Source organism: Podospora bellae-mahoneyi, chromosome 7 (assembly GCF_035222275.1).
Source record: "Podospora bellae-mahoneyi strain CBS 112042 chromosome 7, whole genome shotgun sequence".
Lineage (NCBI taxonomy): Eukaryota > Fungi > Ascomycota > Sordariomycetes > Sordariales > Podosporaceae > Podospora > Podospora bellae-mahoneyi.
This window is the reverse complement of record NC_085886.1, coordinates 261,347-283,871: the sequence shown is the minus strand read 5'-3', so window position 1 is coordinate 283,871 and position 22,525 is coordinate 261,347. Positions and strand designations below refer to the sequence as shown.

Sequence of the window (22,525 nt, the reverse complement as noted above, 5' to 3'; positions counted from 1 at the left end):
CGATCACTTCTGTCATTCTCGTCTTTCTTTCCCATCTCGCCGGTCGAGATCTTCAACTCACACTATCCATTCCTTATATTATTTGTTATTATTTGAACAGGGTTCAATTTTAGTTTCTCTTGTCTTGCAAAATTCCTGCTGAAAATGTCCAGGCAATCCCGCACCCCTTCTCCCCCTCCCCTGATGGTCACTCATGTTGATGAGAGACTTGAGGGTACTGACCGCGTCAGCGCTGCAACTTGGACGAGGGAGATCATGTGGGATGATCCTTACCCTCCTACTGATGAGCAGCTGGAAGCATTCGGACGACAGTCATATGACTGGCTCGATAACAAGTACGGATCCAGAGCCTTTATTGGACAAAGCAGAAGAACTGGATCTCTCCTGGTTGCGACCATGTACATCCCATTTGGACTTGACGGCGGTGTTATTTACCAGAGCACCATTCCCCGAGGTGTCTTCCGACAGGAAATCTCACAGTACGGCTCCACCTACGCAGTGAACTGGTGGCATGCTGCTTCGTCCTTCGTCACAGTCACCAACCCTACCACACGCCAGCGGGAGGTCAGAAGCAACAGAGACGGGCCCCACCCCGACCACATCCACGCGGAGGATGTCCTTTACTATCTCGTCGAGCGAAACTACCGCGATAGGTTCATCCGTGGAGGAAAGTTCTACGCGCGCGATGGTCCTATCCGTATCATCGTGTATGGATTCAGACCCGGATACGACTACCGTCCTCGCGAGCAGCAGACTAGGGACCCTTACATCGGAGTCCAGGAGCTTTGCGCCCCGGGTCATCAAAAGAATGCCTGCTGTCAGGATATCTGCACCCGCCTTGGCTGCACTTGGATCAAGCCGCGCATTCTCCGGGCAACAACGAGCTCTACCAGCGCTGGTGGTGGCGGTGGCGGCGGTGCTGGAAGCAGCCGTGCACCACCTCCAGCCGGCGGTGATGGAAGCCGCCGCTCGGGTCCCAGCAGTGGTCGGCCTGGTGCTGGAGGCGGGGACCCTTATGGAGACAGCTCCCGCCGATCCGATTCAACACGGCCTGGACATCCTGGTGGTATGACGGAATTAACCATGAAGATGTCCGGAATGAGCGTCAAGAGTTCCAGGCGGGATGATACCAAGGTACGCACGGATGGCCGTCACTCAAGCCGCAAAGAAGAGGTCCGCTCTTCTTCTCGGAGGGAGGATGTGTATCGCGATGATGGCCGTTCGAGCACCAGGCGCTCTGAAAGGGATCCCTACCGCGATGACGGAAGAAGCAGCAGGCGTACAACAGAGGCTGTCTATCGTGATGAGCGGGACCGATATGGGGAGGTTCGTCGTGTGATCAGAGGTTGAGCTAGAGGGGCTTAAGATAAACGGCATATGACGGTGTTTAGGGAGGCAAGGTAACAATCATGGCGTCAGGAGTTTGGTTTCAGGGGCAAGAACTATGTAGCTGGTCTCATACAAATGTCGCATCCTTCTTTGCTCCGCGTGCTCCATTATGCTTGTCTCAACTTGTAAAGGTACCTTATATAACCTGAATGGAACAGTCAAAGCGTCAAGGCATTCCATTCTCTGCTCAACTTTGTCAGCAAATCCTCCTTTGAGCCCGTAAATTAGACGATAAGAAACGAAGAGATAGGTGGTAGTCAAATAGAATCCTTTCGCTCTCGCAACAACACAAAATCTGTTACTATCTCCCACCAATCACCTCCCCCACAAGTTTCAGGAGCAAGCCATGAATCTTTTTGATCTTGACCCATGCCCCACGGTTCTAATTCTCATCACACTCCACTCTACAATCTACAGCTCCGCCAGCAGCACCGAATGCACATCGTTCAACCCAACTTGCGAAGGCCATACTACTTTCAAACAGCCGATGTCCAAAGCAACCACCTTTGCCCACTCCTTGAAAACAATCACACCATCTGTCGCTCATTTTCTCCGTTCTCTAGATGCGATTTGCCTCAATCACATCTTTTTCTCATCTCCAGAAATCTTCCAAGACCCGGAGATTGTTATCAGATCCTACCAGTCCACTTCATCTATCATTTGGAACTCTCAACCTCTCATACCTGGAAAAAGTGACGGGGAAAGGCGCTTAGAAATTCAGTCGATACCTTCTCCATCAAGTCTCTCAGAACAGCTGGAGATGATCAGGCTCCGAGGACATGTCGACACGATTCTAGTGGAAATGGCTGTCGAAGCTGAGGAACGTTGTCGCGAAGTCGTCTTACCCCGCTCAGCGAACGAGTGTGAAGAATACCCAAAAATGACACATGGAAGACGTGACGTAGAGCAAGACAAAGACGTCGGGGCTTGTAGTCGTCAAGGAGACTTCAGGGGATTAGCTACGGAATGTTTACGTGTGTTGGAGAGGATGGGGGGAGTGTCCGAGAAAGAAGGATGTAGCCAGAGCTAAACCTGTCATCTTGATTGACATCCTTCGCAACATGGAAAACATGAGACAGAAATTTTGGATATTTACTGTGAAGTCTTGTTGTGTGCGCAATGAATTGCGGGTGAGGACGGTTGTCTGAAGGTGGGGTAAGTAAAAGGGGCCGAAAAAAGGGGTAGGAAAAGGGGCGGCATAACCGTGCACAAAAGGCAGGTATGAAGTTATGAGTTATGCAAATTTGATATTCAGATGCATGTGCAATGACCCTTTTGATGTCTGAGCGGGCGTTAAAGCAGAAGGGAATCTGCAAATAAGTCTGGATGGCAGTAATTCCGAGCCGTCGACAAAGCGATCAGTGACACCCTGCAGAGAAAAAGTTCGCTTGCCAATGTCCCAAAGCCCCCTGACTGGTTGGACGACTGGTCCATGCATGGCACCATCGATGCAGCTCGATAGAGGCTGCATGCGTTAGCTTTGCATGGCTGGCCAGCAGTCAAAGAAAGGAGGGTTTTCTGGAGAAAGATAGCTGCCGCTGTTCATGGCTAGGCACCAGGGAGACGTGGTCTAAAACACAATCAGTAGCACTTTTTGTTTGTTGATTTGGATTCGGAGATATCTCGTCGATTGTACTACCTACCTAGGTATGTTAGGTAGGTCCCTACTATGGCCGAGGATTAACTCTACAAATGTCATCACATGCGACTCCAAGATGGCTTCAGGTGCAAGCCTCAACCCGTTGGAGAATATCTCGGAACCTGCAACATCAGCTCCACCAGGTTTCATTTTCGGTGAAAGTCTGGCCTCTCGTTCGTCCATGCAGGATACTCTAGAGCCACACCCTCACTTATGCGGCACGTCATGCAGCAGCAGCGGCCTCCGGACCCGCTTTCATTCGCCCGAAGATCCATTTTGCGAAAAGTCCAGGTCGATTTCTTCGACAGAGATATTCGCCCAGTCTGCCTGATAGATCCGATCTGCGCAGATGGGGAGGATTACCTCATCAGTGCGGTTCGAGCCATGTGAGCTGCTTTCTCTTATCGGTATATGTTGCTTGGCCAGCTCAGAAACTCTCCAGCTTCTTTCAGGATGCCAGCTCAGCAGTAGGGAGAGGTCGGCAAGTGATTCTGAACGCTACAGGATCTTTGGTCCGTGTGAAATACCGGAGTAGCGATTCTAAGCCAAAGCAATGTCAAGACCACGAAGCCTTCAGCCTCCAACCAGAAGTGGAGAACCTCCGTTAATAAAGGAACCCGGATCTTCCAGGGGCTGGATTACCGACGACCAAATCAGCTATCACGGGGCCTCGTCACATGCGCCACAGCCGACTATTTCGCAAGAGCCAAGCTGGCAGTACTCCTTGCAGTCGATAATGGCGCCTCCAGTCACTTCATATGATGGGATACCATTTCCAGCGCCGAGAACGTCTAGCGAGAACGAAAGCTCCAGAGCCACTGCAGGATACAAGGACAAAAACAGAGAAATAGAGGGGGAAGGGGAACCGCCCCCAGAAGACGATGTTGTTGTTCCAGAGTACTCTCACTCAGCCTACAACTACGGAACTTGGAGTGCGGCGGATGATAGAACGCTTGTACTGGGGCGGTCCCGTGGCAAGCACTGGGTGGAATTGCAACGAACCTACTTTCCGACCAAGACGGCTAATGCGTGCCGCAAACGATACGAACGGCTTATGGAGAGACGAGGCGCACTTGAACAAGACAGTCAAAGGCTAGAGCGCATCTCTCACGAGTACATGGCCCTGCGTAAGCAGATGTGGACTCCGCTGGCGGATCGGGTGGGGGAGAAATGGGAGGTGGTTGAGGCGGCGTGTATGTCGGCTGGCATCCGCACCATTCAGTCCAACGCCCGCTCGCATACAAATCGATGGCGGAAAGAGAGTCGGGCATCTCAGAAAGGCCGCGAAGCTCCGTTGCTACTCCCGCGAGGCCCTCTCAACACCAGCATGCCGACGTTGCCCACGTCAGAAATGGGCTCAAAAGAGATGGCTGGGGACTTCGAATCACCTATCCCTCTTCAAGGGCCAGTGCACTACCAGCCTCACAGGGATGTTGGTCTTATGCCACCCCCGCCGTTTCCTCTCTCGAGCAGTGGATCGCTACCAGCAAATGGGACAACGCCCTCAATACCTTTTGCTGGGTACCTGCATGTCAAGTCTACCAGACGACCAGTTGTTTCCCGGACGAACACACAAAGGCGTAGTACAGGAGCAGAGCTTGGTTGGAACACGAGCAACTAATTTCTATCTCGGTACACAGGCGAGATCAAAGCAAGAAAACTCATGTACAATAGCACTCCAGCATCAAGCCAATAGATATGCCATTAACACTACGATACAACAAAATGAAATTCAAACTTAGAAACAATGAACACGCCATTCTAGCCAGAACAAAAAGAAAAATAAAAAACAAAAAAGAAAAGGAACCAAGGGGACCAAAGAAATTGCAAAACCACAAAAAAAGCAAAAAGAACGCAACAGCAAAACCACATCAATATACTGTCCAGAAGGCTATCCAAAACTGTTCAACCATCTCGCGGTACCCGGTGGCATAAAGTAGCAACGAGGGTATGCTCTCTTGTGTAGGTGCCCTCGCTAATCTTTCCTTTGGGGTCAATGTAGTTGTAGGCCCGGCGGCTAATGTCTTCTAGAGCAATCCAGCTGGGTTTTGAGTAGACGATCCAGCTTCGGTACCAAGTTGCCTTGTCAAAGCCGCTCTCACTTTCGGACCGCTTAAGCTCTAGTGTTGGTGGATTTGTGCCAAGAAAAGAAATGTCAAAGCGGCTGTCGGATGCAGGTGATTGCAAGTCGGTACCTGGGTATATAGACAATGTCGAACAAGTTTGACAGCCAAAAGAAGCCAAAGGGTTGACGGTAAAGAAATGGGATATATGGAATGTGCCGCTGAGACCAATATGTTCAGAGAAGAGCTTTGCCCGCTAGGGTATGATTCGAGCATGAACCTCGCCAGCGAGGAAAATGCACAGATAGTGTAAGGTAATCAACGTCAAAGAAAATGGATATTGTGCTGTAAGACTTACCAAGAAGGCTCACACACAGAGGATCGTGGACTTTAAGTAAGTATTTCCGGGTGTAGATTTGATGTTCAAGACATCGAGTTTCGATAAAGACATGCCTGATCCAAAACAGGTCGACGGGGTCTCCGCCTACCTACCTAGGTAGGTGAACACCGCATTGTCGGTTGCTTGGAGCCCGGGGCTGCCGTGACCATGCGGTCGCACCTATATACAGTGGGTGCACATGTAGTTTAAATGAAATGCCAACGCAGACATTGGTTCAGAAGTTAGGTATCCTGTGTACGTTGTTGGTTTGCATGGATTATATCTGATAGTCAAATTCCTGTTCGTCCTGGGCCTGGGGTCGACAGGTCAAATGCACTCAGTGTAATTAATAGCCTGTATCGACCGTGAATATGTAACAACCTTTGCCGGCATTGGGCACAGTCGACTTCACAGTCCTATGCACAGTGTTAGCACTGTGGCTCCTGTCGCTGCACCGCCTTCAAGTTGTGTCCCCAACATGCGGGCAACTACTCCAAGCTTCTTCGACATCCCCAACCACCACCATCATATTTACCCCACACAGTCCTTTATTTCGAGTTCCGATCAGCGTCCGAAATCACGTCTATTACCTATGTGCTCGCACCAGCTCTCCCTATTCTACTACACTAGGGTTTATCTTCCATCTCAACAGCTGTGGAAAGCCTCAAGCTTACAACGAGAGTGCTAAGACCGTTTGGAGCCTGCTACAGACTTGCCAGGCCATCCACGAAGAATTGACAGCCTTTGATGTATTCCAGGGGCATGTTCGTCATCCGTTACTTCGGGCCTGGCTCTCTAAGTCGCTACTCTCATTGTCAACCACCACCCTAGCATCTTTGACCTGCCTCAAGATTGTACTCAACCAGGCCGCATGCCACGGTGGGCTCTTGAGTCCATGCTGTCGGAAGAACAAATGGGCTCCTTATTGGGCTTTCAAGTCGCGAGATGCATGCACGTGGGCAGCGCACCAGTCACACGATCCGCCTTTGAGAAGCGATGATACTCGGTCCCAAGAAATATTGGAGGAGTGGGAGGCGACGGTTGTTTACTTATCCCAAGGCCTAACAGCAGGGCGGCTTGAGCTTGCTATTGTATGTAACGTTGCTGACGACGACCCATGCATTGCTACCGCTGTTATCACATCGTTGCGCCTTCTCCCCCGTCTGAAGGACTGTCACGTCAGATTGTCGGCAGCTCGAGAACCAAAACTGCTGCGAATGGCAGAGTCCTTGGTGGTTGGCCTGACCGGCAACATTCAACCTCGTCCCAAGATGCTCAATATCCGTGGACAAGCGGCTGGGTGTAATCTACTCAGCCTCCCGCGCGAAATACCTTTGCGCATACTCGAGTATACTGATTTGGTGACTCCCCTGAAGGAGGTCAATTGGTTTTGCCAAGGTCGACAGCATGGGCCTGGCTATTTGGCTAGTCAAATGGTGCCCAAATCGCGTGGCCATCGACCATCACCGCCCTTTGCACTTTCAAAGCGGATATCGATTTGGTTGGTGTTGGAGGAAAGCCGGCAAGAAAGCTTCAATAGAATGTTTCTGTCGCCTCGCTCACTCCTCTGCTTCATCTTCCTGCCGATGCTGGGCCCCGCCCACGGCCTTGTTTCTCATATGTCGGAAGCTTTGCGATGAAGCTCAGCACATTTTTTTCTCTCGCAACCGTTTTATCATTCGGGATAACTTTGATTGGCTCGCGTTAGTCGAGTATCCCCACATGAGCTTTGCAGTGAGCGACTTTTTGAAGTTTATGGTTACTGAAAAGTGCCTGTCACATCTTCGGTTCCTGGAACTTATCTTTCCGGCTTTTAGCTACCGCACATGGCCCCTAGAAAACCATCCAGCTGCGCTTGACTGGACCAAGACTATAAAATGGGCACGCACCAAACTGAACCTCCCTGGGTTGACCTTGCGGCTTTATATGGAGGATATAGTCTACTGTAGGCATAGTGACTGGCCTGAAAATTATGAAAACCTCACTAGAGTCCAAGGGGACATGATTACGGGTGGTTATGCACGCATCACGGCACCCTTTGCGTCTTGGGGTGTGGCTAGCGAGGCTGAACCGGGAGGACTAGCGAGATTTTTTGCCTACTACCCGGTTCCCTGGAAATGGCCAACTGACCAGAACTACTACGACTCGTTAAATGAGGATGAGCGCGAGCTGAAGAGCGCTGGGAGCGGTATGTACTGGGTGATGAGCATTACGAGACAGCGTCTGGTAGACGAGCCGCTGTACAGTTCGTGGTTGTGGAACTTCAAGCGTGAGAATTAAGGAATAGTTCCAGTGATCGCTGGCCACCACATTCTTTCAAAAATAATTATTAAAACAAAACCCTTCAGTAGGCGTGGAGTGGGAAATCAGAATTACAAACCAATGTTGCCATTTTGAAATTTGATCTCGCGTGAAGTGCCGTTGACCGCCTCCTAAGACCAACAAGTTGGGTAAAGCGCGGCCAGGGCTCCTGTCGATCAAGCAAATATCATGCGGAACGCATTTGCCTCTGGCCAAAGCAACGACCACACTGAACACCTGCATACCTACCTAGGTAAGGCACCTGGGAAACTTCTGCAAAACAGGTGAAGTCATGGTTTTCTTTCACTTTTGTCCAACATCGAAACAAACAGCCGTCTCTCAGCCATGCTGCTACAGTCTGATCGTGCGAACCCGCTGCTGCGCCTCTCGCCCAAGACACGCCGCCGCATTTACGAGTTCATGGGCGTCGCAGCTACAGAGCATGTCGCTGCAAGTCTTGTCTTCAACTTACACCGCAACCACCATATCTCCGCAACGGATAAGCTGGTAAAACGACATCTTGGATTTCATGGTCTTTTGCTATCATGCCGTACAATCTATAAAGAGGCCGCTGGTCTGCTGTACGCCGAAAACGTCTTCGTCATTCACTCTTCCCCAGGCCCTTCCGACCCACTGTTGGCCCTGACAGGTACAGCTCTGGGTTCGCTGACCTGCCTGAAGGTGGTGCTAAACCATACATCCTGCCATCAAGAGACTTCAGGAGGGGACAACGTTGCTGACTGCTGCCTGGCAACCGATGAGCTCCCCTCTGTCGGAAGATCCTGGTGTGAAAGGACCCACAGCAAAGCTCACCAGCCCCCTTTGCGCAGCACAGATCCGTCTGCCCTGTCTCTGCTGTTGAAGTGGGAGGCGGCAGCACGCCATCTTTCGGAGATACCACAAGATCGCCTGACGCTTTTTTTCGTCTGCGACGTTGATCATGGAGATGTTGAGGCGGGAAAGCTTGCTCTCGCGCCTCTCCTTACGCTGCCCCGTCTCAAAGGCTGCCATGTCAGACTTGGGAATAGGCCAGACTTTGAGCTGCAGAACCTGGTAGATGAAGTGGTTCAGAAGTGCCTTGGGCTCGTACCTCTCCCAAGAACCCAGCGTTCAGCTGCAAGTTCTTCACAAGTTGCCTCGCACTTCCTTGACCTTCCTCGTGAGTTGAGGCTCCGGATCTTGGGTTTCACCAATCTAGTTACCCCCATCAAAGAGGTATCATGGGATGGGCAGGCCTATAGGGCGAATCGACCAACATATTCGATGCAGCACCAGCCGGGCTACAATAACGACCTGCATATTTCTTGCCGTCGTGACCATCACCACGGATGCCAGTTCAACAACTGCTGGCTTGAGTGTACCACACCCGGTAACTACCACGCCGGCTGCTTTTGTCGTTTGCAACACACTGCCGTCTCATCGCACTGTCGATGCTGGGCTCCGCCAACAGACCTCTTCCTCGTATGCCGAACTCTGTACTACGAGGCTCAGCACGTGTTCTTTTCCACCAACCGGTTCATCGTTCACGACTATGGCGACATGCTGGACCCTGACATCATACCATCTCTGCCCTGGGCGGACACCTACCCAAACACTCGGCTCACGGCTAGTAGGTTTCTGAGGGATCAAGTGCCCTCCAACAGCCTCGCGTCTCTTCGCTTTCTTGAGCTTGTGTTCCCTGCCTACATGCATCACTCTTGGCCCAGCAGCCCTGACCACCCGGCCATTACAGATTGGGTCGACACGGTTGAGTATGTCAATGACAAGATCAACGGCCCAGGTCTCACCCTGAGAGTCATCACGATTAATCCCCCGGGCACCCCACCAGTTGGTCACGACAGGTTGACTGTCGATCAAGGAAGGCAGATCGAGCAGGCCTACCACAACATCTTGAGCCCTCTTGCCCGGTTGAAGGATAGCCGTCGTGGCCCTCTGCATCGATTCTACGCTCACTTGGCCTATCCTTGGGCGTACACGGAGGATACCATGACCATGATGGCAACTGATGTGCAAAAGTACTATGCCTTCATCAGATCTCAGGAAAACAAGCTCAAGGAAGCGGCGGAGAAAATGGTGCTGGGGGATGACCGGTATTACAAGCAGATGAGTTTCAGCGCTTGCAGCACTCGACTCGAACCTCTGGAGGCCCCCGAACCCCACACTGGCGATGACAGTGATGCACAAACTCCTCCCATCGATTACTTTCACGAAGTATCACATGAAGTCCTGAATAAGCCTCTAGAGGTTTGGGAAAGAGAGGAGAGGGAAGGCAAAGAGCCAAGGATCAGCTACTGGCATTTCTGTCACGAGGTCATGCGTTCTTCTGGTTGATGTTGGGAGGTGCACTGAATTTTCACGATATCTGTTATCGCTGCAAGTTATTATCGAACTATCGGGCTAGGAGCTTTTGGTGGTTTTGCAAGATGAATAAAAAACTCGCTGAGCTATCAAGACCGGCATGAACTGTGTTGTATCGGGCGTGGTAGGTATAGAGCCCCCGTCAATATCACTGCTGATCCTCACGTTGAGGGCCTCACCATCCTCGATTATGAACCCAAAATATATTTCATTGCTTCCTGAAAGATCCTGCAACAACCCCAGACACTCATCATGCCACGTTTGCCTTTCCGGCTCAACCTACAAATCCTCCTTATGAAACACTCTGCCTCCCCAGGAGACCATATCAATATACTCCCTCTGAGCCCTCTTCTCAATCGCATGTACCTTCTGATCCTCCGTCAAATCCTCCCCATCCAATCCTCACCCTTCTCTCCCCACAGCGGCTCACTTCCCAGGACAGTGACATGACCTGCGTACTTCAACATCAGAGTATTCAACACCAGGCGGCCCATCCTCCCATTTCTATCCCCAAAAGGATGAATGAAGGCAAATTTGTGGTGATATCTCGCCGCAAGCTCATACGGCTCGCTGTAGGCCCTTTGTTCCGTGCAGTCCTGGCTCAGCATATCGACAAATTCTTTTCATATACGACGGCACGGTGTTGGCTCGTATGCAGAGTGTCTTTTTTTGGTTTCCCTCCACCTTTTAGATTGTATTTCACAGCAGCCACGTGGGCCCTGTATTTGCCCGCGTCGATCTCGTCATTTTCTTTGGCAGAGCGGCTACCTGTGCTGAGTTGGTTGCAGAGGATGCGATGGGTTTGGAGGATGAGCTCTTCTGACCAGGGCTCGTTGCGCAGAATGATGTAGTTGACAAGGTGAACCAAGGCTTCGGCGTGCTGAGCGACTTCCTTGTAGGCGCGTTCGAGGTCGGCGGACTTGCGACCGTTCAGGGTGAGATCGGCTAGGACGGCGTCACGGTGATGAGAGGGGGCTGTGGCTGTAAGTTTATTGGACTCTGCTTCGACGCGGTTGGGTGGTGCATTGCGAAAGATCTCGCGACAGAGTTCGGCGGTATATGAAGTGTTGTGCCGGCAGTTTCGATACGATTGACGCCGTAGATTAAGGCAATGATGGAGGACTCCAAGGAAGCGGTGGTTGGATCATGGGACGGTGTGGGCAACGCGCTGCTGAGGTCAGAAATCCAACTGGATTCAGCACGGTTGTTGGCCGACATTTTGGCTTTGTTCGATGCCGTATGCAGTAAGTTTAATGCGAAAAGAGCGATCTGTCTTTCGGTGCCCGCTGGTTGAATTGGATGTCTCTGGGCAGGTAACTGTTAAAGGTTATGGTGGGCGCTTGCTATTTAAGCCTACCTTACCGACCTTACACTGCAGGTATAGTCATCTCAAGCCACATATGCGCCCAGAAGGTGGTTTAAACCGTCAGAAAAGTCCAAAAATAAAGCCAGGATTTATTAAGGTTCATCTGCGCCAAGGTCTGGCTCCAACTATCCTAATGCAACTTTCAAATGACTTTCTCTTGGATCGATGATGATGATCAGTTACCATGGTATATCCGTGCCATCAGTCGCGGGCTTCTTTTTCTTTTTTTTTCTTTTTTTTTTTTTTTTGAGCGTAGGAATCTTGAGTTCTCTGCCTGTCAGAAGAAACTGCTCTTTTGTTCCGTCGTCCCTTGCGCTGTGCAGATCAAAGAGTCCTGGCTGCGAGAGCGACCTCTCTTCGTCTGAGCAGTCCGACCTTTTGTCCCCGCGGTTCTGCTTAGTGAGTTCTCTCCGGGCTTTCAGCATCTTTGTTGCCAGGATCAGTCCGACATCTTCAATAATCTTCCCTGCCGATAGATTGGTGGTATCCGGTCTCCAATTGTTGATCACTTGCAAAAGCGCCGTGCTCAGTTCCCCAGTCGTCGTTCCCTTCCATGGGTAAGCATAGATGACCGACTTGGCATATTTCTCGGACCTCTCAAAGCGATCAATCTGGTTGTCACTTTGCAAAAAAAGTGCTCCACCAGCCGCGCAGCAGTCGAGGACAACAAGCACATGGCACGTTGCGCTCCGAATCAAGCCCTTGAAATGAGACCACTGGAAAGATGCCTCGGGTTTGTAGCATTGCTTGCTACAATTAGGACTTTAGTTGGAAGAAAATGTCCTAGGTGGAATCATGAGTATGTAAGCACTCACATTCTCTCGATGAGAATGGCCGCCTGTGAGGCTTGCCGGTCTCGCATGTGTTGGTTCACACTATTGTCATGCTGCTCTGCATGAAACCGAAGTCAAAACGTCTGATCGGAGTCTCTTCATCCGCCAGGGGACATTGTGACTGAACAACTATCAGCACCTTGTGGCACAGTCATGCACACCTTACATAAGTATCCGCCAGTTACCTTGAGAACGACAGTCCTGTATTGACTGACCAGCCACCATGTGAAGAAAGAATGCTAATTTTATTCCGAGCCTGGCCGTGTTCATAGACTGATAAGTGAGATAGCACTGTTGGCCGTATGGAGTCCCATGATTTCTTCGTCGAAATGACAACCACACTCGCTGTACAGCCCTTGCTTTCCAATACCTTGTGGAGGTCATCGATTTCCTGATTTAGGGTTGGATGATCGGTGTAGTCCACGCGAAGCAGTAGAATATCTGGTTTGAAGAGGAGTGACCGACCAGTACCTGTGGAAGTGGGATCCGAGGTAGAAGTTTCTCGCTTTCTTTTTGTCGCTTGGGGTGTCATGGTGATGAGTGAGTAATGTGGTGGTCTTTCGCTCCGCAAAACAAATCTCTTCAGCGATCAAATAGGTGAGAACAAGCTGAGCAATATTAGAGTATGACAGCGTTCAACAGCGTATTCTTTGCGGAACAATCGGGATATATAGGGCAAGTAAGGTTAGTAGGTATTGAAGGCTGCTAAACAGAATTCATCAGTCCTGAAGGTTCCTTCTGCTAACTCAATTAGCGTGTAACTGTTTAGGCCTGAGGGGACCAGAGCCGTTGGCTTGAGACATTAGAAGTTTACTGCATATACAGATACCAAGAAAGATGTATTGGCACGCCTCAGCACATTGTGAATGTCAAGTTTCTCTGACCTCTTCTCAATGAGAATCACGTGGGCCAGGTACAATGTCATATGCAGCTCTTTTCTAATCCATTGTATTGCATACCTTCATAGCGATTGTTCTACCTATGGGATGGAGCTTCTTCAACGCAAATCAGTCGCTCTCATGTCATCTCGAGCCCTGAACCTCGTCTCATATTTCAAAAGCCCCCTTGAACAACGCGTTGTCCACCGTTTTGGCCAGACTTCTTGCCTCTCAGCGCCTCCCATTCACCTTCCAGAATCCCAAACTCAACCATATCCCACCACCGCCTATCCATGTAGATGGTTTCTCTCTTTCTGCCCTCTTCTTTGAATCCCAAGCTCTTGTACATGGCAATAGCCCTGTCGTTGTAAGAGGCTGTGGTTAACTCGACACGGTGCATGCCTGCAAACTCAAAGGCCCAGTCAAGCGCCCAATTCACAGCCTCCTTTCCGTATCCATTACCCTGGTGCTCCTCTGCAATGCCCAGTCCCATTCTTGTCCAGCGCCAATGGTCAGTCTGGGGCGCAGTCGGCTTGCCCAGCATCAGACTGCCGATGGGGATGGCACTTTCCTGGGCTGCACGGAGACTGTTGCCCGGGAAACCGGGTGCAGCAGCTTGCTGTGCCTGAGGATTGGGCAAGCAGATCAATACGGCTAGGAGGCTTGCCTCAAGTCCCTTTTGGACCATGACGCTACCGACGGTGCCGCTGAGAGGGGTGTACAAGGTAGGATCGCCAAATCCTTGGTTGACAGGGTCCCAGAGCATGCGGGCCACAAGGGGGATGTCTTGCATATCGATTGCACGATAGATAAGGCGTTCTGACCGGAAGGCCGTTGTAAATTTTGCCGTGAGGGACTCCATTGTTTGGCTTTTGTTGAGATATGGGTGAAACTTTTACTCAGAGAAGAAGCTTCCACTTGCAGCAACAGCTTGAGGCATCATAGCACGAGCTTTCTCAGAACAGTTGGTCTTATAAGCGACCAACGGTCTTTCAGGCCTTCTTTGCTGGTTTCTGTGAGCTGCATTGAGGTATACCTTAGACAGGGGGAACAATCTTAAGAAGATATCAAAGACACAATGGTGAAGGGCAACTGCAGCCGCAATCCACAGTTGAAAACAGGCAAGCTATGACCATGATGAAATTACTCCTGCAGTGTACCAATCAATGCCACTGTGTATAATTATTGAAGTGAAAAATCTTCCTCATTATTCAGACCGAGCTGCAGATTGTGCTGAGCACGCGCCAGGACTCAGGGGTAAGGTCAGGGGACATAAACAATGCACATGATTGAACAGCGAGGGGCACCTGCACGAGTTATACCACACTGTAACAACGTGGTTGTGGTAAAACGAGAATACAGCTGAATCGAGCTCGGATTCCTAGAGCAGGACCTTTTCGGGCTGTGGACACATGGGGGCCAAAGCATCCGCATCCGGACAAAGAACAGCTATCAACATCCCATTTCACACACCATGAGCTTCCTGAGTGCACTAAAAATTACTCCCACCGGCGTACCCATTCCAAGATCTCCTGGTTGAATCGTTCCGGCTCCTCCCAGAACAACCAATGGCCACTCTCGAAGACTGACATCTGGGCCTTGCTTTCCATGTTGACCCCTCTCCCATTCTTGACCCTCTCGACGACCTCCCTCATTCCTTCCAGCGAAAAGCATCCACTTCTTCTCCCAGCCATCACGAGTGTAGGCTTGGTGATCAACTCGCATGCTTCGCGGTGGTCATACCTTGTATGATCAGCCAGCAATCTCGCCAACCACCTCCCATCACAAACCCTGCTGATACTTGTGAAATACTCCTCGTCCTGCTGTCGCTCCTCTGGACTTCTATCCCTATCCTGAGAAGAAGGTTGGTAGCGATACCCCAGGCATTCGTCCACCAATGCAACATATGTCTCCTCCGGTCTCTCAACCCAGGCCGCTTGTGCTGCGAGCATGCTCTCCTCGTCATAGCAGCCCCTGTGGGCCTTTTTCTCGTCCCATTCGAATCTCAAATCCCGATCTTGAAGTGGTGCCTGGTCGACAAATACAAATGAGGTAAACTCGGCATCCCCGAAAAGCTCAGTGTAGGTCCAGAGAATAGCGGCGCCGATTGACTGTCCAACTGCTGTGATCTTGTACTTCTTTCCAGGGTTGAGTGAATATATGTGTAAGAGAAAATCCCTCAAGTCAGAAGCTAGACGGGCGACGTGATATCCTCCTTTGGAGTGACTGGACCGGCCATGACCCCGCGTATCTAGGCCGAGCACCCAAGAGCGTTCAGAGAGAGCAGGGAAGTTGCGGGCGAAGTAGGCGGAGGAGCCGGAGAACCCATGCAAGAAGAGAACAATGCTGTCGTTGACGGGTGAGGGGCTTGGTGTGAGGGGGGTGGAGGATTGGAAGGCTAGGGTGGTGCCATCGTTGGCAGAGAATGTATAATATTCCATCGTTGCTTCAAGAACACCTTCAACCTTGGTATGGTCTCTCTTGGTGTGATGCTTGACCAATACGGAGTATTGACTTTGCCACAGCTTGGGGATGAGGAGAGCAAGGCAATTAGAGTTGCCCCCGCACTGGCCCCACCACCACTTCTTAGCACCACAACACCAAATTTTGGGGGGCTTCACTTCCAAGCAACCACTGTCATCACCGGTAACTTTGACTTTGCAGTCGCATCGCCCCGATGGCCTGGGTATACGAAGGTGCAATGCCTTTTCTTAAGTTTTGGTTGCTCTATGGCACTTGCGGTTCGCAAACGCGCCACACAACTAACCAAAGCGGCGCGTCGTGGTAGCGCGTCGAGCTGGAATCAGTTGCGCATGACCCCCACCTTGCCCGCATCACTGGCTGGACGGTAGTCCTTTGGCAGCAATAACGTTCAGGCAAGGTATGATATGGCATTGAACGTAGGTATTTTCGTGACTTAGCTAACGTAAAGTAAATAGAGCTATAAGACTTTAGAGCTTTCACGCGTCAAAGTTTTTTCTCAACCCCAAACCTCTCTCGCCATTCTCCCTTCACCGTGTCAAGAAACCCATCTCGCGTCAAGACATCAACAGCCACACCCGCCATCCCCTTGCCCACCCTCAAGGCTCGGTCAAAAGCCCACTTGGTTCCCGCTGCCTTCTCAAAGTCGGCACTATGAGGGCCACCTTTTTCCGGCCCGGCGGGGATCGCAAAACTGACATTGATCGACGGCAAAGCATGGCTGATGTCCCCCTGATCGGTGCTCGCCTTGACATACGTGTACCCTCTCTCATCAGCCCGCAATTCCGGCCCAACGGGATACGGGTCTGGCAGTGAGCTCCAATGTTCAGCAAACGAAGCGGCCAAATGCATGTTGGGGACATGATCTTTGTATCCCTTGATCACCTTGATCTCCACAGTGCAACCAGTAGCCTGAGCACCGGCATCAAAGCACGCGCCGACTTTGTCAGCCAGCGTATCGACACGGGACGCGCTCGAGGATCGAATCGTGCACACAGCCGACGAGTACGCGTGGATAACATTGGTAGCATCTCCCCCGCCGTTGGTAATGGCAAAACCGATGATATCGCTCGGCTGCGTCTGTTGACGCAACATCGAGATGGAGTTGTAGGACGCCACCAGCGCATCCAAAGCGTTGATTCCCTGCCACGGAGCATTGGCCGCATGGGCTGCCCGGCCAAAGAATTCCACCTCAAGTCGGCAGAAGGCTGTGGTTCGAACAAGTGGCGAGTTGTTCAAAATGGAAGGGTGAGATATGAGGGAGATATCAACCTTGTCGTAGGCACCTCGGTTGAGAAGCTGGATTTTACCCCCGTGGTACCCTTCTTCTCCTGGGGTGCCAAAGACATAAACCTTTCCGGCCAAAGAGTGCTTCTCAATGATATGGGCCGTCGCGAGTGCTCCAGCGAGGGAAGCAGAGGCGATAAGGTTGTGACCACAAGCATGACCAAGATTGGGGAGGGCATCTGACCAATGTCAACATTATGAGCAAAGAGGCGAGTCCAAAAGAGGTCGACCTACCCATCTCCACATTGAAAGAGACGGCTGGTCCCTTTCTGCCGCTATCGTAGACTGCTATCCATGCTGTCTCAATTCCGCAAGCAGACGACGTCACTTGCCAGCGCTCAGGCCGCGATTGCATAAACTTGGTGAGAGCTTCATGAGCCTTGAACTCCTGAAAAGCCGGCTCAGGATTGCTGTGGATGAACTTGTTCAAGTGCCACAGCTTCTCCGACTGACTGTCGACAAATGAGGCAATTTCAGCCAGATGGTCGTGAGGGCCCTCATGCTGGCGAGTTGGGGCGGTGTTGGCCGCCGCGTGGCTCTTCTTGGTGATCTGGCTTTCTCGAGAAACAAGGACAAAACCGTCCTGGGCCATTCTTTCTCTGGCCGACTAGGTACCAAGCGTTGACTAGACCGAACAGTCCTGGCTCATTAGTTGGAAGTTGAGTGGAAAGCCGTCACGGGACTCTGGCTGGTGTCACGATTACGACCCGACCGGCGGTTAATCTTGGGTGGTACCCTGCCAAGCCGACTGCCAACCGGAATGCGTTCCTCCGGAAGCTGTCCTTCGTGGATAATTCGACCGGAAAATACCGGCAGTTGGCGACCTCGTCTGCGTGCTGCTACCACCTTAAAACGTGACGCCGTGGCAGGCTTGTTCCGAGAGGGCTGTTAGAGTTATTGGAGAGACAGCAAGCGACCATGGCCTTGACGGAGAAGCACAATGTACAGACCACACTCAACTACTGGGACGACCCGGGAGATGGCTTGCCCCCGACCCCCATCTTCATCGGCGAAGGAAAGGTGACGAACAAGAGGCCACACCTCCCTCACGAGTTCACCGTCACGGACATAACAGGGGACGAAGACGACTACCGCCTGGATACCCATGGGTTTCAGTACTGTCGGCACAAGAGTCAAGAGGAGGAGGGCTTCACCAGTGAGGAGTCGATCAAGTCAGTCTACTATGAGGAATGCAAGGAACTTCTGAAGGACATCACGGGTGCTAGTCACATCCACATCTTCAACCACAAAGTCCGCCGAGGTCCAACACAATGGCACCACTTGGGGTTCAACGGCAAGAATCTCGCCAACCGTGGCCCAGTCACCAGAACACACGTCGATCAGTCTTATGTTGGTGCTGAAAGGAGGTTGAGATGGGAGTTTCCTGATAAGCAACAAGCAGACGAACTGATCACGAGAAGATATCAAATCATCAACATATGGCGCCCGATTCAGACCATTCTCAAAGATCCTATTGCTGTGGCGGATGCAAAGTCGGTTCCCGACTCGGACCTGGTGGGGGCAGAAATGGTCGAGGACGGCTTTCAGGGGGAGTCGTGGGTAGTACGCCACAACCCGCATCATCGGTGGTATTTCAAATATCGGATGACACCCGAAGACGTACTCCTCATCAAGTGCTTTGACTCCGATACGTCAGTGGCACGCAGAGCATTGCACTCGGCCTTTGAGGACCCGGACTGCCGTGACGAGGAGTCTCGGCAGAGCATCGAAGTTCGGTGTCTAGTTTTGTACTCAGATTCGCCATGTGTACGTGTACACCAAGACCCGAAAAGGGGAAGTAGATAGTGTGTCAAGGAGGGAGCGAGCCTTCAGGGTTGGTTTCCGGGCCTCCGGATAGTCTGCTTCATAAAGGACCCCAGTTGCAGGTAGATAAGCCCAATATCACTTTCCCTTCTTGCAATCTTGATTGTTCCTCTTACAAACCACGGACTGCAACCCGCCCGACGATGTAAACACACCCAAGATGCGGGGGGCGTCAGGTGTTGCAACGGAAATGCCGATCGGTGGAGAAAGACCCCCATCAATTACTATGGGAGAATCCGGCAACGTACCCTCAGGGACACTGGAAGTGTGGGGTAGGCTGGGGAAACTAGCTCATTGACTATATGCTTCATTTGACTGCAATAGATGGCCTCCGATTCGCACCGGGCTAGGTACTAGTTGAGCTAAGGTCGAGGCAATGGTTCAACTATTTGTAGCCCAGTCTGTCCCCCGTGAGTTTGGGAAATCTATAGAACAGAGCTGGTAAACTTCTCAACCGCCCACATATCATCATGGCTCCTACCACCGAACCCGTAAAGACCGTTGAATGGCAAGGCAGGCAGGTTCCTGTCTGGCCCATGAGGACCATCAAGTACGATCTGCTCCTCTCGCAGGATCCTGAGGAGGTCGAGAAGGTGCTCCAGGCTTGCCTTCAGGATGGTTACTTCCAGCTCGATCTCGACAGCATCGACGGCCGTCGCATGCTCGAGGACCGTGAGCAACTTCTCAAGCTCATGAACCGCTTCTTTGATGCCCCCCTCGAGGCCAAGAACGAATATGGCTTGATCGACTCCCATCTTGGCTACGAGCCTGTCGGTAACCGCACTGGCGCCTTTGGTGCTGGCTCCAAGGACGGCTATGAGATGCTCAAGGTCTCGCGAGACGAGATCCAGCAGGGCAGCCCTCGCGTCCCCTCCCCGATCAAGAACAGCGGCGATCTCCACCAGTTGGAGCAGGTCATCGGCAGCTGCAACACCATCACCAAGGTCATCTTGGCAGCCCTCTCCACCGGCTTGAACCTGGCTGGCAAGGACCGCTTCGAAAACTCCCACCGCAACGACCGCCCCTCAGCCACCACTCTCTCCATGATGCACTACCTCCCCGCTGAGATCACCGGCCAGCACAAGGTCGGCCACCAGAAGCACACCGACATCAGCTCCCTCACCCTCCTCTTCAGCGACCAATGGGGTCTCCAAGTCCGCCCCCCCGGAGAGTGCGGCGCCCTCGAGATGGGCTTTGTCGAGCCCCAGAAGAACTGCGCCTTCGTCCACGTCGGCGATTCCCTCCGCTTTGCCAGCGGCATGAAGTTCCAGTCGTGCATCCACCGCGTCGTACCCTTCGACCCCACCGAGCACCGGTACTCGATCGCCTACTTCCTCCGCGCCGAGGACGACACCATGTTCATGGACTCGGAGGGACGCTATGTCACCGCCAAGGACTGGCATGACCAGAAGTTCAAGGCGTTTACCGACCCTTGGTTCTATCAGGCTCAGGCGCCCAAGACGATGATTCTTGGAGGTATGGTGGAGGCTGGCGCTGATGACCCGGAACCCGTCACCGCCTACGCCCCTCTTCCCGTTCAGATGCCCGCTTGAGTGGTGAGATGGTGACAGTGTATAATGTATCTAGTAACTTGACCGCACATGAAATTGAACATTGAGAGTAAACATTGTTGCTGTAGTGATATCACGCTGTATCCCCTTTTTCATTGTTGACACTCGCACCTCCCCAAAGTACCGGCATCCACTGGCCCTCGGGGTTCCACACATCACCTTCAGCAGCGATAGAAGATAGGTAGCTAGCCAGCGTAAGGGGTCCTTGTACTAGATGGGATACCTAGCTACCTAAAATATCGGGGATATTGTTCCAGGTCGGCGTTTCTGTTCAGGTGACAGGGGGTCTAAGGGAATAAATGCATAGTATTTCAGATGAAGCAGTTCAACGCTAAAGGGGACGAGATGGCGTGAGTATGGTTTCTGTTCAAATATCATTGAGCTACCAATAATGTATCATTAGGTATAGGTGATCTCTCTGTAACAGCCTTGCTACTCGCCCTCTTCCGCCGGCGCACTTGTCGTTGGAGCCGGAGCCACGCTTGTGGCAGGTGCGGAGCTGGCAGGAGCTGTCGTCGTTGAGCCGCCTCCTCCGCCGCCGCCACCGCTATTATCCTTCCCGACCACGACAGCCTGCACGACTTGTCCCATGGTATTAAAGATGATATTCACCAAGCTCCCCAGCGCATCATACCGGTACGTCCTTTGTGTCAGCCCGTTCCCTAGCTCCTTAGCCACACCAGTAAACGTCATGTTCTTCTGATAATTTCCAACAATGCTGCTGACGATATCTGTTCCCTCCCCAGCAACCTCCTGCACAATATTCCCCAGGTTGTCAATCAAAAACCTCAACGTGCTGCCGCCCTGCGTGATAGTACCCAGCAAGCCATCCACGGCGCCAACAACAGAGTCAACAATGTCAGAAACGTTGTTCAGCAGGTTGATCAGCAGTGGGTTGAGGTCAAGAGATGAGAGGGTTCGGTTGACGATTTCGACCAAATGTCCCAAACGAATAACAAGCTCAAGCTCGGCTTCTACGTCAGAAATGGTGATGTTGACCTTTTGGATGCCAACCGCCACACCGACGTTGATGGAGACGAGGTTGGCAATTTCGGCGTTGAGGTTGACATCCGCTTTGAGGTCATCCACGTCGAGCTCGATGCGGCCGACTGAGAGCTCAGGAACGCGGAGATAGACGTCAGGGGGATTGCTTCCCGAGGGTCGAGGGGTGGTGGTGGTGGGTGTCCCGCTGCCGCCGCCTCCGCTCGAAGCAGTGGATGGGGAGGCAGTCTGAGAGCTGGGTGTTGCTGATGGCGAGGGTGCTTCCGTGCTGGGCTCGGCAGCGGGCTCTGTTGATGGTGCTGGCTCGGCAGACTCGGTCTGCGCAACTGAGAGAGTGATGAACAGAGCTACGAGCAGGAGGATAGCCCTGAGGAGGGACCAGCGCGAGGAGGTCCTCATCGTGAGCGGTGGAAAGCGGAGTCTTCGGAAACGAGTGAAGATGCCAAAGGCCAGCACGCGCAAGAGAAAGCAAAAGACCGTCTCACCTGGCGATGGGTGAGGTGTGTATGTCTGGTCAACTTGGAGGAATAAAAAGGCTGCCAGGCACATTCATTCAATGATTTGATTCGCCAGGGATCGTCCTGGTTGTTCAACACAATGCCCAGAAAGGACTCTCCGTCACGTCTTATTTGGGTGTCCATTATGACCTCGATCACTCCTTGTTTTCGCGATGGCTGCCAGCAAAAATTTAAAATGAAACCACCATGAATCCGGTTTGTGGTGTTGCATTCAGGAACAACCAGATCCAAACTCCAAGCGTTGCTGAGAAGCGTCCACTCGGCATGTTTTCCACTGAGCTGGATGAAACCCTGTCAGGGGTGTTGAGCTGCGGGCGGTCAGGGGCTCTGCCATGATTTGGTGCTTGCATCACAACGGTAATTGGCCTTGGCAGCCTGAGCTTGACTTTGAAGGCCTGTACCTTGGCATGAACCTCGTCAATAAGACAGCCAAATAAGGCAAAACCAAGAATCCGGAATATATGCATGCAGGTTGCGATCCAGCTTGATAATGCCCGACCGTGTCTGGGCGCGTCCAATACCTCAGCTATCCATTTCTCTGCCCGCTGAATGACGATGTGGGAGGTGTGGAAACGCACACCTACTTGATACAGCTGCTCTTTGCCCACCTACCCAACTCCCACGGTAATCTGCTGA

The 22,525-nt window shown here is 52.0% G+C and overlaps 9 protein-coding genes across 9 annotated transcripts; 5 read left to right on the top strand and 4 right to left on the bottom strand.

Moving 5' to 3' along the window:
- Positions 1 to 144: 144 nt before the first annotated feature.
- Positions 145 to 1,350, top strand: QC761_704075 (uncharacterized protein; the record flags this gene model as incomplete). Its single annotated transcript, XM_062881983.1, has 1 exon — positions 145 to 1,350. The coding sequence occupies one exon, from the start codon at positions 145 to 147 to the stop codon at positions 1,348 to 1,350; it is 1,206 nt and encodes a 401-aa protein (XP_062727810.1).
- A 2,231-nt stretch (positions 1,351 to 3,581) lies between these two features.
- On the top strand, positions 3,582 to 4,649 carry QC761_704080 (uncharacterized protein; the record flags this gene model as incomplete). Its single annotated transcript, XM_062881984.1, has 1 exon — positions 3,582 to 4,649. The coding sequence occupies one exon, from the start codon at positions 3,582 to 3,584 to the stop codon at positions 4,647 to 4,649; it is 1,068 nt and encodes a 355-aa protein (XP_062727809.1).
- Positions 4,650 to 8,116: 3,467 nt separating this feature from the next.
- QC761_704090 (uncharacterized protein) lies at positions 8,117 to 10,102 on the top strand (the record flags this gene model as incomplete). Its single annotated transcript, XM_062881985.1, has 1 exon — positions 8,117 to 10,102. The coding sequence occupies one exon, from the start codon at positions 8,117 to 8,119 to the stop codon at positions 10,100 to 10,102; it is 1,986 nt and encodes a 661-aa protein (XP_062727808.1).
- Positions 10,103 to 13,381: 3,279 nt separating this feature from the next.
- QC761_704100 (uncharacterized protein) lies at positions 13,382 to 14,068 on the bottom strand (the record flags this gene model as incomplete). The annotated part of the gene is made up of 1 exon (XM_062881986.1): positions 13,382 to 14,068. One exon carries the CDS (start codon positions 14,066 to 14,068, stop codon positions 13,382 to 13,384), a length of 687 nt encoding a protein of 228 aa, XP_062727807.1.
- A 637-nt stretch (positions 14,069 to 14,705) lies between these two features.
- QC761_704110 (uncharacterized protein) lies at positions 14,706 to 15,647 on the bottom strand (the record flags this gene model as incomplete). Its single annotated transcript, XM_062881987.1, has 1 exon — positions 14,706 to 15,647. The coding sequence occupies one exon, from the start codon at positions 15,645 to 15,647 to the stop codon at positions 14,706 to 14,708; it is 942 nt and encodes a 313-aa protein (XP_062727806.1).
- A 277-nt stretch (positions 15,648 to 15,924) lies between these two features.
- Positions 15,925 to 17,702, bottom strand: QC761_704120 (uncharacterized protein). The gene is made up of 2 exons (XM_062881988.1): positions 17,209 to 17,702; positions 15,925 to 17,153 (listed from the first exon to the last, which is right to left on the bottom strand). The coding sequence occupies exons 1-2, from the start codon at positions 17,564 to 17,566 to the stop codon at positions 16,174 to 16,176; spliced, it is 1,338 nt and encodes a 445-aa protein (XP_062727805.1). The 5' UTR covers positions 17,567 to 17,702; the 3' UTR covers positions 15,925 to 16,173.
- Positions 17,703 to 17,892: 190 nt separating this feature from the next.
- On the top strand, positions 17,893 to 18,780 carry QC761_704130 (uncharacterized protein; the record flags this gene model as incomplete). The annotated part of the gene is made up of 1 exon (XM_062881989.1): positions 17,893 to 18,780. The coding sequence occupies one exon, from the start codon at positions 17,893 to 17,895 to the stop codon at positions 18,778 to 18,780; it is 888 nt and encodes a 295-aa protein (XP_062727804.1).
- Positions 18,781 to 19,268: 488 nt separating this feature from the next.
- Positions 19,269 to 20,351, top strand: QC761_704140 (uncharacterized protein; the record flags this gene model as incomplete). Its single annotated transcript, XM_062881990.1, has 1 exon — positions 19,269 to 20,351. One exon carries the CDS (start codon positions 19,269 to 19,271, stop codon positions 20,349 to 20,351), a length of 1,083 nt encoding a protein of 360 aa, XP_062727803.1.
- A 450-nt stretch (positions 20,352 to 20,801) lies between these two features.
- On the bottom strand, positions 20,802 to 21,770 carry QC761_704150 (uncharacterized protein; the record flags this gene model as incomplete). The annotated part of the gene is made up of 1 exon (XM_062881991.1): positions 20,802 to 21,770. One exon carries the CDS (start codon positions 21,768 to 21,770, stop codon positions 20,802 to 20,804), a length of 969 nt encoding a protein of 322 aa, XP_062727802.1.
- Positions 21,771 to 22,525: the final 755 nt, after the last annotated feature.